The sequence below is a fragment of the Poecilia reticulata genome, chromosome 21, assembly GCF_904066995.2.
Source record: "Poecilia reticulata chromosome 21, P_reticulata-male-v2, whole genome shotgun sequence".
In the NCBI taxonomy this organism is placed as follows: domain Eukaryota; kingdom Metazoa; phylum Chordata; class Actinopteri; order Cyprinodontiformes; family Poeciliidae; genus Poecilia; species Poecilia reticulata.
Window position 1 is genome coordinate 3,062,085 of NC_088850.1, and position 18,089 is coordinate 3,080,173.

Genomic DNA, 18,089 nt, shown 5'->3' on the forward strand with positions numbered 1-18,089 from the left:
CCCACCTCCTCCCTTCCTCTTCCATCCCCCCGCCGGTGGTATCCACACACCGAGCAGAGACTCTCTGGATGTCAGTCACTTTCCCAGCGAACAGACGGTAATCCCCCACCTCATCCACCCCACCCCTCTCCAAACAGCAGCAACCGGAGGCAGGAGGGGGGCAAAACCACACGGGACACCTGTACACTACCGGACGCCTCCCCTTCTGATGCCTTTCACTTTCCCTCCCAGAATAGGCGGCGGATTTACGCGTTGAACAGCGGATTCATCCAGCAGCAGCAGCAGCTCGCAGGAGGTCCGCGGATGGAGACGCGCTTTGAAGGCGGAGGTCTGCTGGTGTTCACGTAGCAGCGGCTGCAGGGTCGTGCCGCATTGTCCGGCCGCTTCGAGCGACGCTCGGGGAGACGGGGATGCTGCCGTCGTCAGTGAGTCACAGATCGGGAGAGAAGGCGCGGAGCGGCTTTGACATGGAGGCGAGCGGCTGTCGCTCAGGCCACCCGGATCAGCAGCAGGTTGGTGCAGCCTGAAGCCCCGGCGGACGTCGCTTCATCATCTGCACGCTGGGAAATTATAACAAAGTTCAAATCTTGTTAAAAAAAACAAACAAACAAAAGAAACAATGATTGTGTGCGTAAAAGTGAGTGGCCCGTATGTAGAAAATGCATCACAGAATGAGAGCAGCGGCGGCGTCTGTGCCAGTTCAGGGTGGATTACGTGTTCAGAGCAGCAGGCCTCCATCTGAAGTCAGCCACTGATCACTAAACGCTCTCCGTCCACTTCCCTGCCCTGTTGCTAACCGATTCCTCAGCTGGTTGGCCGGAACCCCCCGCGGAGGGACAGCTGTTGCAAACGATGACTCACCTGCAGGCTGGCCTCTCTCCGGAGACCCTGGAGAAGGCCAAGGTGGAGCTGAAGGAAAACCCGGAGACCCTCCACCAGGACATCCAGGAGGTCCGGGACATGATCATCACCCGGCCGGACATCGGCTTCCTCAGGACAGATGACGCCTTCATCCTCAGATTCCTCAGGGCGAGGAAATTCAACCACTTCGAGGCGTTCCGGCTGCTGGCACAGTACTTCGAGTACCGGCAGCAGAACCTGGACATGTTCAAGAACCTGAAGGCCACCGACCCGGGCATCAAGCAGGCTCTGAAGGACGGCTTCCCGGGAGTCCTCTCCAATCTGGACAAATACGGCAGGAAGATCCTGGTCCTGTTTGCAGCCAACTGGGACCAGAGCAGGTGAGAGAAAAGTTTTTTATTTTTTATTTTTTATGAAATCAGGGCCGGAAACGTTGAAAAGACATCTGTGTTTGTGAAACCGTAGAAATGAATGAGAGGCTGGAGGAGCTGTCCGTTCAGCACCACTCAGTCATTACGAAGCGCTGCAGCAACCTGCTCCAAACAGCTGTGAAATATTAGATACAGTCATTGTAAAACGGGTCATTAACGACAGAAAATGGACTAATATGTTCGGACACTTTAACAGAGATGACAGGGTCCCCAAAGATTAAACTCAAGTAAGAGCAGAACCACGTCAACATGTTTTTACTCAAATAAAAGTAAACATGTTGAAATGACTGAAAAGAAGGTTTCTGTAAAAAGACGACTTGTGTACTGAAATGTAAATGATCAAAACAATCATTTACTGTGTAAAAATGCATAATCAGAAAATATGAAGTTGTGTGGAAATATTGGTATTGTAGAAACCAAACTGAAAATAGTTCACTTGAATAATATAATTACAAAATCAGGCAAAGAAAAAATAAATCATGTCCTTTCAATGTAAAACTTATGAAAGTTTTAACAAAAACTGCAGATGTGTCTTTGAATGTTTGGATAAAACATGTTTGTTCTTCCCTGTAGATAGAAAATCCAGTTTACACAAGTAAGAGTAGCAACGCTTCATGACAGCATTTCTCCAGTAAAAGTAAAGAGTACAATGCAATAAAAATACTCGAGAAGTTACTCAAGTAAATGTGACTAGTTACTTAACCCAGTTGGCTTCATGTATTAGTTTTTGACTTAAAGATCAAAATGAAGTAGATGTTGAGTCATTTCTGGTATTTCCCTTTAAAAATCAGGAGTAATTCTTCTAAAAATGAAAACTTTTTGTTGGATCTTGATTCATGTTGTTTTTCAGTTTAATATCGAGTCAAACTATTGAGTTTTAGAAAAGACCAAACTAGAAAATAAGAAAATCTAATTAATTTGTAAAAGGTTGAATGCAGCAGGTTGGTAAATGTATCAGTTTAAGGTTTTTTATACTTTCCAACCAGGTTATAGAAACATTTTTTTCATTTTTGAGCTTGTTTCTTGTTTTTTAGTGGAATTGCACAACATGCATGTCACATGAAAGGAACAAAAGGTCATAGCTTTATTTTTCTTACATAAAAAACTGGTGCACTCTTCAAATCAATAGGTTTCCTAAAAACCTATTGATGCAAATAATTCTACACCTATCTGCTTGTTAATTGGTTGAAAAAGCAGGCGAGTCACAACCAACAATCCCCTTTTTGCATGTCAGCATGTTTGGATGCTCCGAGCAGCTCTGGGCCTGATTGCAGCTTGACGGATCGACCAGCTGCTGGACTGAAGTCTCGTTAGCTCGTTATCCTTTGAGAGGAAGCAGGCCTGCTTTTACACACCATGATCACCTGCTTTGAGCTCGATGGGGAACCATAAATCACCTGACGGCCCACTGGACATCACTGGTTTCATCCAGAAACTGTTGATAGTAAAAATAATACTATAACTATGAATAATTAAAAAAATCAACCATGTAGGTTTTTCAAAGGGTAAGAAAGATGCTACTGTGGTATTGCTTAATCAACATTTATCTTAAGACCTGTATTGATGGGTTTTATTGAATAAATTAGTTGAAAACTACATTGAATCAATCATTAATTTGCATAAATTTGTTCTAATTTATTATTTACACAATATTGTTGTGTCATTCTCTTTCTTTTTCTCCTCGTTTTTCCCACATGTTCCCAGAAACGCTCAGGCTGCTCTGTCATTTGGTCCGGATTAGCATCTAGGTTGAGGTTAAAGGCAAATGTCGGGTCAGAACCTGATTTTGTTTGGCTTTAAAAAGGGATCAGGCCTGGTTAGTGTTTAAATAACCAGAGTTTTAGTGACATTTTGACCTCTGTGTCAGTCTGAATAGTGTTAAATATATGTACAAAAACAATAAAAATGAACATTATTCCTGCAGATTCTATTGCAAAAAATGGATTTAGATTCTGTACAATGACTTAGTTTCATGATGCAACCTTGAGATGAAAGGATAAGATGATGTCATGGTAACTGAGCAGCGGACGAATCTGAAGCATCAGCTGGATGAAAATCCTCAAGGATCCACTGAGGCACCAACTTATATCGCTGATTTTTGCAGGAGCCACATGCAGAAGCCTTCATTACTGGCAATTAAGGTTTAAGATCCAACATGATTGAAAAGCAAATCAAACTGAGCAGGAAGCAAATCAAACTGAGCAGGAAGCAACATTAGCTTCCTGCTCATGAAGCTAACCAGGTCTCTCCAGCCTTACTGCTTGAACTGGTCCACATTTTGTGATGCTAAAAACATACATTTATGTGGATCTTATTTGGTTTTTGTACACAAACTGATTAATGTTTGTGAAGTAAATTTAAATAACATAAGAGTAAACTAACTAAAAATTGGAAAAATGTGACTATCAGCCCACAACTGTTGTTTTTGAGAAAGTAGCAAGAAAAAGCAGAAAGACGGAGAATGAGGAAGAGAATACTTTGGTCAGATGATACATGTTAGCATTCAGAATGCTGAGGAAGGCAACTGACTCTGCAAATCACCATAGAGTGAAACATGGTGGTGGTAGCATTATGCTGCAGATACCATTATTGGACTTGGAGTGTTAGAAGCCAAGCAGTCCTGGCTGAAAACCTGAAAACAGATATCCTGTGCTACAACGAAATTTGAATGGCCTAATCAAAGTCCAGACCTAAATGTAATTAAGATTCAATGGTAAAGCTTTGAACTTGATGTTCAGAGTCACTCTCCATATAATCTGACCTGATTCTTTTGCACAGAAGGAGGAAAACCTTAATTTTCCAGATGTGCAAAGTTGGAGCTAAAATTGCAGTAAAATGTTTTCCTACAAACTGTCGACTCAAAGTCTGAACATGAATGTTTCCCAGATTTGTGTTGAAAGAAATTTAAAACCATGCATCATTTTTCCTCATAAAACTGTTTTGCACTTTTTGGTGTCTTTCTGCATAAAATACTGAATATCTGTGGTTGTAATGAACACAAACTGCGAATGGACTGTAGCTGTGGAAACATCAGCACTCAACACCTCAGGGCAGTTTGCACTGGTCAATTGACCTGATGCCACATGCATGGAACCAGTGACCTTAAAACTGAGAGGCAATAACCAGAGAGCCATAAAACATGCAGGCAGATATTAAGCCTTAAGGTCAGCTAAAGCGTTAGCTACAGAGAAAACAGAGCGAGTCTCACCCTGTCACAGAAACCTGCCAGGAATTATGGATCTGAAAGGCTGAACTGATGAAAACAATCTGAGGTTTGTGTAGAAACATCCATGTTTTACTTCAAAGACCAGAGAAAACCTTTTGATGTTTCCTTCAGATACACGTTTGTGGACATCCTGCGAGCCATCCTGCTGTCTCTGGAGTCCATGATCGAAGACCCGGAGCTGCAGGTGAACGGCTTCATCCTCATCATCGACTGGAGCAACTTCACCTTCAAGCAGGCCTCCAAGCTGACCCCCAGCATGCTGCGGCTGGCCATCGAGGGGCTGCAGGTAAGAAGCTGCATGATTGAGCTGCTCAGCGGTGAAACGTGTCCAGAAACAGAAACTGCAGCTTTCCTCCACAGATGATGATGATGTTGTTGTAGTGGAAGTTCTCCTCATAATTATTCCTAAAGTTTGTTTTCTCTAACTAAACTTGGTTTGGATGAGATGCTAAGTCAATTATTAACTCAAAAACAAAAACAAAAGTATTTCTCATAATTTTGAGTCAGGCTTTGCATTCCATTGAGACAGCTCTGCTGCACGGTAAAAATACAAAATCTGAATATTTTTGGTCTAGTTTTTAGTGCAAATATATTAGCTCTTGAAAGCCCATCATTCCTTAATGTTGATGAAAAAGTTCTAGTCAGATTATCAGATTATTTCACTTATAACATGGGGAAAATGTTTTGTTATAAGTCAAATAATCTGTCAGTGAAACTAGAGCGTTTTCATCAATATTGAGGAATAATTGACTTAAAACAAACTCTTGTTAAGTCCTGAAAAGTTACTGATAAGTTAGTTTTCTTTTATTTCAAGTGTACTAAAATATTTGCACTAGAAACTACACACAAATACTAAATAAGATTTGATGTTTTTGCATTGTTGCGACATCAAGTTAGACTTTATGGTTGCAGACTGTGGAGAATTCAGTCCTAGTTTTGTTTGTTCATTTTACAGAACGTTAAAAACAGTTTGACCTCATGAACCAGAGAGTTATCTGGTTCATCTTCAAACTGATCAGCTTTTTAGTTCCCAAAGAACTTTGAGGGTTTCAGTCAATAAGATCAGATGAGACTGGATCAGCCGTCTCCATGGAGACCCTCAGGGTTCTGGGTTAGTACCATTCCTTTTATTACTATTCTTACACACATCCTGATAGTGAAATGATACATTAATATAACATCTTATTGCGCAAATAACATCCAGTTGTATTTACTGAAAGTATGAAAAACTCAAATCGTTGCTTTTATTTCTCCAGATTTAAATTACAGACTGGAGATGTTTTTAATTAAGACATGCTTTTTGTTTAGTTTGTACTTTGTGATGCTTTACTTTTTCTGTAATTTTTTCTAACTTTGAAAAAAGTTAGACAAAATGTGGTTGAAGTGGGATAATCTTAAATTATCCCACTTACTTCAACCAAAATGTTACTTTTCTTTGAATTCAGAGGCAGAAAACACTAAAATGCTGCATGTTTCTTTTGCAGCTTCACTTCCATTAGTCTGCTGTCAAAAACTGCCTCTTACATTCAATTCTGCTTTTCAAAAAGTAAGCATCAGAATACCAAAAACCATCCATCCATTTTCTTGCACCCTTGTCCCTCAGTGAGGTCGGGAGGGTTGCTGGTTCCTCTCCAGCTAACGTTTTGGGCGAGAGGCAGGGTCACCCTGGACAGGTTGCCAGTCTGTTGCAGGGCAACACAGAGACACACAACCAATCACACACACACTCACACCTAGGGGCAATTTAGACAGACCAATTAACCTAACAGTCATGTTTTTGGACTGTGGGAGGAAACCGGAGTACCTGGAGAAAACCCACGTATGCACAGGGAGAACATGCAAACTCCATGCAGAAAGACCGGGGCCGGGAATCGAACCCTGAACCTTCTTGCTGCAAGGCAACAGCTCTACCAACTGCGCCACTGTGCAGCCCCTACCAAAAACCCCATCTTTTTTATTATTTTGCTTCAGAGTTGTGAAAAGTAGGAAAACGCGAAGGCACTCAATGCCCTCCTTGTTCTCCAGATCCCAGAAAAATCATCTGTCTTCTCGGTCTTCGGCTCACATTTAACATCATTATCGAAATGAGTTAGTGGAGGAAAACGCCGGCGGGCAGAGTTCAGCTGTCCTGTAGTCAGCAGCCAAACCTGGGAGGAAAACGTCTCTCTTCTCTCTGCGTGTGTGTGAGGTTTGATGTGCAGATGAGTGGAGTTCCTTATTGCTTTCACAACATGGCTGTGAATCATCTGCCAATTTGTTTTGGGCTCCATTAGTCAAAGTTAGATCCAACGTGGGGGGAGCGATTCTTGGGGGAGGAGAGGGACAACGCGGTGTGCTGTGACTGATTATCTGATGGGTTGGTGGTGGAAATCAAAGTCAGAGCGACTTTTAGCATTAATTTCACCCGAAAACTGCTGAACGTGAAGAAAGAGAGACAATGTTTGCAGCTAACAGATACTGCAAAATGTAAATGTGTCAAAATGTAGTGAAACATTAATATTATGCATTTTAATGTTTAATTTTTCCTCTAATGTCTCCATAAGTGTCCTTTCCGTGCAGCCAACAGGCAAAAGGCTGAATCCACCATGGATATGAAACCAGGTCATTGTAGGGCTGCACACTAGACCCTAACTTCTCATTTCTTCCACTCTGCAACCAGAATAACCTCCAGAAAGTCAGAAACACACATAAGATCCTGAAAGGACCGAAGGGAAAAGAGCTAAAACAGACCCAACAAACAAATACCCGGCTGCACGCCTGCAACCTCTGGCTCATCCTGCCATCCTTCACCACTATCAGCAATGAAAAAGGCATTTCTATAGATCTAGTGCACCATTCCCTTCAGGGGAAGTAAAACGTGTTACATAAAATTGGATACATACTGCAGGTAATTCTCAGCCGGATTTTATTTGCTCTGTAACCCGAGGCACTTTACGGTGAGACTGATTCAAAAACTCAGTCACTGCAGGTTGCAGATTTTCCCTTCAACAATTTTAGACTGATTCTTTAAACTAACGTTCTGTTTTAAAACCTTTTATCTATATTGCAATTTTAGATTTTACTGCATGTAAATTCTGCTTATTTATTTGCTTTATTACACTATTTATCTGGGGAAGGTTACAGTATTTATGGATCTTTTTGTAAAGGCAGCTATTTGGACACCAATGGTGGTCCAGGTGGCAAGCAAGTACTTTGACTCCTTTTCATTAAGTCTCCAGAAAATATTCCAAAAATCCCACCTGCCAGGTTCATAAATACTTATAATCTATATTTGCTGTTAGAGTTTATGATCCCAGATCTGCTTAGCAGGTCTAAAATATTTGCACTTTGTCTTCCATTTAAATTAAAGCGTCTTGTATCTTATTGCATCATATCTGCTTGGAGTTCATCGGGTTGTTGAGCTGCAGATTTAAAGGGCCAGACACATGGAGGCTGATGGAGGAACTGAAGCGCCCAGATGAGAGTAACATGAGTTTTCAAAACAGAAACACGTTTTCATATTCGGATGGCAGCATTAGAAGCACACAGTTAAACATTTACAGAGTTTTTTTTTAATGAAACTGGAATGCATTTATAGCTTCTTTCATTCTAAATGTTTTATTTGATTAAACCAGAAGCAAATAATTTAAATCTCATCAAACATTTGGTTTATTTTACATAGAGATTTTTTTTATTTTATTTATTATTGTTTGTTAATCATGGACTTCATTTGATCTTATCTGGTTTCTATTGGGGTGAAAAGTAACTAGTTACATTTACTGTAATTAAGTACAATGTGTTTGGACTTTTTACTTTAAGTTGCTCAGAAAACCTGAACTTTAAGTTTTACTTGAGTTTGTTTTGAGGAAAGTAATTTATTCAGTTAAATATAAAATCATATCCATTAATCAGTAAAAATAAAATAAAACCATCAGGAAAAAACAGCCTTTAACCTTCAACTGGGTTAGTATTTAAATCCCCTGGTGTTGAATCACTGAGCAGGGTGATGTCATGTGTTATTTTAACTTTTATTTATAAAGGTGCTGCTTTTATTAAAACGGTTTGAGACAAATACTTTTTCATTTTTATTGTGAAATCCACGAGCAAAACTTTCAAAACTTTTACTTGAGTCCATTTTTTACTCTGACTGCTAGTTGATCCATAGAATCTAAAACAGTTTGATTGATCAAAAAAGAACCTGATACTGAGTAGAAACTTATTAAAAGCTATGAAAACTATTTACAAACTTATTTCAACTGCATTTTCAGCAGAGAAACAACTTATGGAGATGTTAGCTGTAGAAATGTAGAATAAAGTTATACTTAACTGTGGAGCTCCAGACACAGTATTATTAATTATTGATGACTAATTAGCTTTGCTTTTTCTAAACTGCATTTTATTCATGAGTTATTGAGTGATTGGTATTGGTAAAAAAGGTAAATAAATAAAACACAGTATGAAGAAACCTCACACACACACACACACACACACACACACACACACACACACACACACACACACCCCCACACACACGCACACACACACACACCCACACACACCCACACACACACACACACACACACACACACACACACACACGCACCCCCACACACGGAGCGTTGAGTGTTTATGTGAATCTGAAATTAGCTTCTGATATTTAAGCACAAAATGAAACAAATCAGCTCTTTACTGAAATCCTTCCCTGCTGTTTGTCTCCTGCTGAATCAAATGGACTAATGACTGAGAGTCGTCCATTTAAACGAGATTTAATCCACACCTCAGCGAATAAAGACTCCTCTGTGGCACCATCACAGTTCTAACTCTGATTCTTCTTTCTGAGTTGTTAGAGCAGCAGAGGAGAGGCCGACTCACTCCGGTGAGAATCAGATAGAGGAGAGTGAGTCACTTCAGGTTGGAGACTTTAAAGCAGCAGAATGGCAGCCATGCAGTTCATTCTGCAGCGCCGTCAGTCGCATGATGGCAGCTTTACACCCGGCGCATCGTTCAATTAACTCCCACCTGAAACACCAACTTCAGCTCAGAAGCCGTGGATCAGGTTCGCTTTGTTTCTGGAGGAATCGTCTGATTTCTGGACTCATAAATATCTATAAGAGAAACTAACGTGGGTATCAACAGCATCTCGTATTTATTTATGTTTCATCTTAAGTTTTTTTATTTAAATAAGCATTTAATAAATTAATGAAATGAGCTTGATAATTTACATTCTGATATTTAATATTGTCAGATTTCAGAAATATCTTCTGGTTCTAATGTTGAGTCTTTTTCGCAAAATGAAGCTTCAGTTTCTGAGAAGGAAAAACTTGCATCATTATGACATTATAATTGTAAAATGACAATATTCTCAATTATCCTAATAATTTTTGAGACAATTTATCATCCAGTTATTGCGACAGCTGCGATCTAGTCTGTATTTTCACATCAGAATCTGTCATAAATGTGCCAGTCATTTCATTTTTTTAAACAAACAAAACAAAATGAACATGAGTTATTGTAAAACAAACCCAAACGACACCTGATGCTCGCTGTGCTTCGGTTCTGCTCATGTCACGCCGACCCTGATCCAGCATGCAGACCACATCCCTCACAATCCAATTTGCAGCTCCGCATCGTGTGCAGAGCCGAGCCGAGTCCGAGTCGGATCCTCAAGGCTTCTCATCTGCTCTGTAATTCTAGTCTTTCTCACAACTTTCTTCTGGGTCTTTTTTTGCCTCTGGCTGTGAAGTCTAGACAGACGGGAACCAGAGAAACGGGAAAGGTCACTGAATGAGCTTCCAGTCAGAAACCTGCAGCTAAACAACAGATTCAAACAGATCAGATCCCAAAGACGGAGTTTTGACACTAAAGATGATGGATGTCTAACAGCAGTCATGTTTAATGTTATCAATTATCTACATGTGATAAACAGATTTGATCAGTTAAATGTAATTTGGCAATAATTGGCCTTATTTCGAAGAAGACAAACACTGACTGTGTCACGACCTCAACCATCTGTGCTTTTGGTGTTTGGATGCATTTAATACCATTTAAATAATAATATGATTACATGTTATAATAATATTTGATGTAAATCCAATCAAACTGCTTTGCTGTTGTTTTTTTTTACTGTCTAATGATTAAAGCTTTGACAAGTTATTATTTTAAACTGGAATATTGATGTAATTCCCTCCCAGTGACTGGATCTTTACTGGTTTTGGTCTCTTTCTGAGACGATCATGATAATGTGCTGCAGTTTGACCACCGTCATTTTAAAAAGTCTATTTATAATTTCTCCAGGTAACAAACTTGAACTAACATTCATAGTTAACCATCTGGTGCTTTATTAGTGTGTAAAATTAGAATTATGAAATGATTTGCAAACAAGTTTCACATTTAAATACTGGTTTTCCATTTGTACTATTCTGTGAACAAATGACATTTAGGGAAAGTTTTCAAGCCAAATTTGATTAATAAAATCATTTTGTGGATTATTTATTTGCCCTGAAACGTAAAAGTTGAGTTATGTGAGAGACAATCACTCAGCAACATTTGGAAACCAGTGAACATGTTTTCGTTACGTGCGCATGGATCAGCGTTCACATGCATGTAAAGAACGCATAGTGTCATTTTTTCAAGCTTTCATTCATTCATTCGCTGTTTTTAATTTCAAACCGGTTGGATATAACGATGCAAAACACAAAAAGTAACAAACATAACGTGTAAGAAATCTCAAACAGAAGAGCTCCAAAGAGAAGGTTTGTTCACTTGAACCTGTTTTTCCTATTTTTAATGAAATATTTTGTGCTAAGCATTGAGTTGTAACACATCAACGCAATTATGTAATAAGATATCAAGCTACAGTAAAATGGTTTGCTCTGTCAATAAGTAAATATAGAAATAATGTCATCAAACTGGAGCGTTTAGCTGCATGAGTGAAAGTATTTACAGTCAACATTTAAATAAACCAGCTGCTTTTTCTGCAGACAGTCAATACAGTAAAAACATTACATCACTATTCACACCTCCACCTGCACTTTTTCACCTCCATAAAAGAGATTATGCTGAAGAATCCAAGAAAACAGAGGAGGTGAAACACTGGATGATGGGATTCAAACCATCCAGTCATAATCCTGCAGGATTACATTTTCACTCAGGGATTAAAGTTCCAAGTGTCCAGAATCTGCTTTTCTCCTCAGAACAAGTTTGAAATTTGTGTTTTGCATACGTCAGTTTAGCATTTCGGATTGTTTTAAAACAATCAAAAAGACAAAGTCACTCAAGAAAATGTTCCAATAAAACTCCAACGGCTCAGCAGCAGATCAGAAACATGACCTTAAATCTAACTTTTGGGGCCATTTGCTTTCATAACACTTGGATTACAATCTCTTCTGTGCAGAAAGAAAATGATCAGTTAAAATATGCAGCCTTTCCTAACATTTTACATGATTCTTTAATGTTTATTAATAATTTAAGGGATTTTTTAAGCAACTGAACTGATTAAAACCTCGAATAGCAAATCAGAAAAATCCTCATGAATTATCTGTTGGCTTCCAGTCTGAAGCAAACAGCTGCTTATTTTACAGCAGCCTCTTTCAGAATATGCACGCAAATTAACAGAGTTAATGACTGCATTTTAATGTCTCGTCGTTTTATTTCTCTGGTTTTTGATGCGACCCTGCAGCCTGTTAAAGGGCCAGCGGACCAGAACCGCCTTGCATGCTGGGAAGCCATGTTGTTCCAGAGGTCAAAGCTCGGCTCGCGTTCTGAACGTGATCCATCACAGTAATGAATGAGCCGTCTTCTCACTCCGACAGTTAACCGGCCTCTTACCAGCTGCTGGATCCATGGAAGGAAAACTCTGGGAGATGTGCAAATACAGCTGCTGTGTGTTTCCATGACGATGTGGCGTAAAGTACAAGGATCCAATCCGCTCATCATGTGTAGATCACGCTAACCGACAGCTCCACTTTAAATCATTGAAGAGTTTTTTTAGATTTTAGAGTAATTTCTGGAACAAAAATTAAATAACATTGAATTATTCAGTTGGTAAGATCCATGTTTCTGCAATCAGATATTATATTTCTATGTGTTGCATATTACATATTACATATTTGTCCATTACGGAAATGGAGAAAACAGTTTTGAAGTTTGATTGATCAGGTTCTTTTATTCATCTAATTGCATCTCATCATCTCACGAGTCGATAAAAAGCTGCATAAATACATTGAAGCACATAGCCTAGTATAAAAAAGGCAGAAATGTATACATTTTCTAATAATATGTAAAATAACCCATGATGTAGAATATGATCTAAAAACAAACCAGCTTAATATTTATGTTCTGACTGCAAAACGTCCCTGAGTTTTCTGAACAGTGTTTTTTTCTTTTATTTATTTATACCTGACAATAATTCCACCTGTTGTAAGCTACTTTGGGTATTTTTTTATTTATTCTCATCCTTTCTTTCATTCTTTTTGTCTATCATGAGCCTTAGCCATGATTAAATACATGGAAATGTTTAAACATATACTGAAACACCTGGTTTGGTGTTTAGAAGAGAATAAAAGTTGGCTTTGTGCAGCAGCCATTTTAAAAAACACCTAGTGAAGTGAAATCAAAACATTTTTCCTGAAAACTTTTAGTTTTTAATTCTGAAAAAATTGTTTAGATGTTTGTATTTTCATACAACAAACTTTAAATGAGGCTCAATGAGAAGAAATGAAACATTTTGTGAAGCATCAATGTATTCCTGATGTAAGTCTTGGATGAAACGTGTGAAGTTGACAACAGCAGCATCCTTCCTCGGGGTGGCAGGCTGTAAGGTCACCAGCTTGGTAGAGTTCAACTCGGTCCTGCAGGCCGAGTTGAACTTTAACCTGTATAAGAACAAGAGGCAGCCTGGCTCAGCTGGAGATCTGCAGTAAAAACATTTACTGCGGACAACGTGGCTGAAGCCGAGCGCTTGGTGGCGCCTGCTACATGCCAATTACAGCTGAAACATCAGCAAGTTCTGTCCTGATATTGATCAAATATCAATCACGCAGCGTCTTATCAATGAGCTAAAAGCCCCTTTAACTGAGCCCATTATTTGTGTCCAGCAGGAAACAACGGCGCAGACAAACCGACCGACGGTCAGACGGTCCAACAATCAAACACATTTGTCACGTCTGGGACTCCTTTCAGTGGACGCCATTAATCTGCTGCTCAGATTAGAAATGGGACAAAGTTTAGTTAAAAAAAATGTTAAACTTTGACCTTTTTAGTGAATAAATGTGAAATAAAACTCGGTAAATTGTGAAGCAAATGAAGCTGAAATGGAGAAAATATTCAGTTCCCTGGTCAGAAAAGGAGTTGATGTGGTGAAGTGATCGCTCCTCCTCTCTGGCCTCCCACCTTTCACTTTCTGTGTTCCTCCCCCTCCCCCACCTCTTTCTTTAATAACATCATCGCCCTCCCGTTCCTCCTCTCTGCCTCCCTTCAGCCACTCCATCCTTCTTTCAGCAGAGACAATGGTGTGGCAGAGCCTTTTGTCTGCAACGACAGCAGCGTTCAGCCACGTAGTTATTGATTTAGTTGAAGCATCAGTCAGTCAGTCATCTGCACCAGAGACGCTCCGTTTTCCTGCTAAAATCAAAAATCTGAGCGAATCGAAAACGTCTTCAGTTTTCTTCACTTTTCTACTCAAACAACCATCATCAGCCTTCCTCTTAACCCCCCGCCTTTCTTCCTCTTCCTCCGCCTTCCAAGGCCCCCTCCTGCTTCATCCCACCCTTGCTTCGTTACCACGGCAACATGTCCTACTGCCTCGCTATCTGCTTTGCCCTCTCCTCCAGATGGGCTCCCTTTTGTTGTGTGTTGAGACAGAAAACAGGCCGCTCCGTAATTCTCCGCCGTTTTCTTCCCCTCGGTAATCGAGCGTCGGCGACGTGGGAGACTGTAAATGTACCGTGAGTCATGTAAATAGATGATGTGTGATTAGCTGGCAGAACAAAGGGAGAAACGGCGTGGGAATATTTTTGGGGTTTGACCTTTTTCCCATTTGTTTTATAATAATCTTGTAGATTTGCATCAAGTTCATCGAATTTTGACAATTCATAATGGAAATAGAAGAAAAAAAAACTTGTTTCTGTAACTAATAAATATAAATGTATTGGTTTTTTTTCTGCTCTACTGGTAAAGATGTGAAAGCAAAAAACCTTTTTACCAGTAGATGCAAAATCTAATGAAAAAACTGGTGAAAATCCAACTTTTAGTTTGAGTAAAATTGACAAAATTACAGTTGATCAGCTGCAGCCACCAGATTTTTAATCCTAATAGGATTTTCCTCGTGAAATAAAGGTTAAACAATAATAATAAATAACGATGCTTCCTTCTTATATATTTTTTGTGCAAACTTTACGTTTGCAGGTTGATCAGAGGATCGTTTAGTTAATGATCAAGACTTGACTTCTTGGCTCCACTGGTCATAATTCTGACGTCACACAGAGGTGAACTTCTCTTAGAAACCTATTAAAATGGAAAATATTGGACATGAAGAAAGTGCATTGATATTCATAAAATCAAGAAATGGCATAAAAAGAGAGATTAGTTTTCTAACCGCAGAAATTCAGCGTATTTGTCTGCGTGGGTGTGACAGGAATCTATCATTTTAATTTTGCTGTCTTTTTATAAAGACTTGATGAAGGACTTGGTTTGCAAATTAGCCTCAAGCTAGAAAACCTATGTACAAGATTGCTTTGTTTTTAACTTGTCTAATTGTTTACTCATTGATTAAATACATTTGAATTGAAAATATAAAACTTAATATGCATTAATGCCTCCTTTTGCGCTCCTTTTGTAGCGCAAAAGGAGGAAAACTCGTGGCGCTCCTGGAATCTGCTGCAGCCAGTGAAGTTGCATTGCTTCTGGTATTTCAGCTTCTGCATTTTATTTAAAATATTTGAGATATGCTCTCATAAAATTAGTGAATGGGCAAACTATCTGGACTTACATTCCACAGAAAACTCTCAAGGCCATGAATAGACAGCAGAACTCTGTAAATCTACAGTCAGAGCTGTAAACAGCTTCAAGGGTTTAGGAATGTTCTGCTCTCAATGAGAAAATAAATTTAGGATAAAAATATGCAAAAAATGTCAAGTATCCTTGACTTTAACTGAAATGTGAACATAAATATGAGGCTCAACATATGAAAACAGAAAAATCAAATTGTCCAACAATAAAACCTAAACATCTGCAGCCTTTGTTCAAATCTACAGTGAAATCCCAGAGGAGTCTCTGCATTAGCATTGTTATGCAACACAGACCTCCAAAATAACTGGGACTCCTGTAAAAATGGTGCCAATAAGCCAGTAGAATATGCATGAAGAGAAGAAGAGAGGCGCGCTGCTTCCTGACACCAGGAGGATCCACTGCAGTCAGCACAATATGACACGTCTGTTTCAGACTCATATCAGATAAATTAAGGCTGAAGGAATCCTGAGATGTGTGATTTATTGAATTCTGCTGAAGTGAATGTGTGAAAACTTATTTTGAAATCATTAGATCCTGAAATGCAAACTGGAAAGTTTATTGTTGGCATCAACAACCTAGAAATAGAGACTGACTGAAGTTTGATGTGAGTGAAGAAGCTGTTTACCAGATCATAGCTTTGCAAACAGTGTCGTCTCGACTTAAACTCTGCATCCTGCCTGTTATCTGTTCGCTGCAGACGGGGACGCTCTCACCAAATGTTCCCCCATCTCTGTAAAATAAGCTTCTGATCTGAGAGTTTGGCTGATCTGAGGTTTTGAGGATAATTTCAAAGAGAAGCTGCCAATAGTTTGTGTTCTCAGCCAAAAATACAAGAAAGAAAATTAAGAAATCACATCCAAGTGTGTGTAATTTGAGTGTGGACCAGAAAACGTTAGTTCTTTGTTCATGCCCTTAAAATAGAGGCAGAGCTTCAGATTTCCCAACCTTTAGTGATGCAATTAGTTGGTGTTTTCTGCAAGACTCTCCAACCTCATAAAATTATAATAATGTCACGTTTTCCCTCCATCATAAGACATAAGAAAGCTTTCATATAGTATTTACCTGCTAATCCTAAATAATACATTTAATTGAGAACAGGGGCTGCACAGTGGCGCAGTTGGTAGAGCTGTTGCCTTGCAGCACGAAGGTTCTGGGTTCGATTCCCGGCCCCGGTCTTTCTGCATGGAGTCTCCATGTTCTCCCTGTGCATGGTGGGTTTTCTCCAGGTACTCCGGTTTCCTCCCACAGTCCAAAAACATGACTGTCAGGTTAATTGGCCTTTCCAAATTGCCCCTAGGTGTGAGTGTGTGTGTGCATGGTTGTGTGTCTCTGTGTTGCCCTGTGACAGACTGGCGACCTGTCCAGGGTGACCCCGCCTCTCGCCCGGAACGTTAGCTGGAGAGGCACCAGCAACCCTCCCGACCCCACTGAGGGACAAGGGTGAGAGAAAATGGATGGATGGATAATTGAGAACATTTATAACAGAAGTAACTGCAAAGCAGGTCGTGGTGCTTTTAAATGGATGCAGGACGGTCGGGTTTAAACAGAGGCAGAACTCAGGAAAACTCCAACATGGTTTCCCATTAAAACAGGAAAAACTTTCCTCGTGTTTCTGCAGCTGCACTGCATCTCTACAGCCTGCAGGTTCACAGACTCAGCAGCCAAACTTCCACTCAACACATTTATGCAAAAACCCTCTGAGTTTTTAAACAAATTCACCAGAGTGGCATTGACTGCGGAGGACGACTCGTAAATATCGCCTGTCGGCGTCAAACCGGTGGCTGTTTAGAAAAAAAACACATACAGAGGATTCCAAGTTTTTACTTTTGGTCTTATTTGTTGCTTTATGGGTCATTTGTTCTGTCAGACAAATCAGATGTTTTCCTCCCAAAAGGCAGTTCAGGCGTCCAGCTTTCCAAAAGCCTGTGCAGCTTGAAAATATCAAATTTTTTAAACATCTGTCACTTTGACTGGCAGTATGCAAAAATTGGTCCCTGCAGCAAGACGTTGAGAAAGCTGCTGTTTTAAAATCCGAGGCTGAGGCTAAAAGTGCTTTTAGATTATGTGTTTAAACTCACCTGAGTCTCTGAGCCGAACAAACAACCCAGCAGGTTTATTGGACCCTTGAATATTCTGTCTGTTAGCGATGTGATGCAGAAACTTCCTTCTGTTCTTCACTTTCAAAAAAAGAAAAGGAACCATAATCAGCTGAGTATTTGTTACCAAGTAATTATCAATCTAAAGTCAGTTTTTCTTTATTGGTTTCAAATAAATGCTGCATATAGTTTCAAAAACATGCCTTCAGCTGCGTTTGGTGTTGGATTTGGACGCATTCTTGGTTTTTCCTTGTGATAAATGCAGCCCAGGTCTTCAGGGTGTGTAAACCTCAGAGGGTTTCTCTATCTGAAAGGAGGCTGAACTTTTCTACAGATGTGATGGTTCTGTTCCCTGAAGCCACGCTGACAACAGCTCATTAACTTTTAGATGATTAGTTGGGTCCGTCATGTTCCTGGGGCTCCAATCATTAACCCTTTCAGCCCGGTGGAGAAATCTGGAGTTAATCACAGTTATTGGCATGTTTCCCT

At 39.7% G+C, this 18,089-nt stretch overlaps 1 protein-coding gene across 1 annotated transcript in view; it reads left to right on the forward strand.

The window, feature by feature from the left end:
* The first annotated feature begins 13 nt into the window (after positions 1–13).
* The window catches only part of clvs2 (clavesin 2), a 34,319-nt gene continuing 16,243 nt past the window's right edge, over positions 14–18,089 (forward strand). Inside the window, exons 1-2 of the mRNA XM_008397185.3 lie at positions 14–1,241; positions 4,630–4,804. Coding sequence (XP_008395407.1) covers positions 853–1,241; positions 4,630–4,804 — 564 coding nt within the window. The 5' untranslated portion in view covers positions 14–852. The remainder of the gene's footprint in view (positions 1,242–4,629; positions 4,805–18,089) is intronic.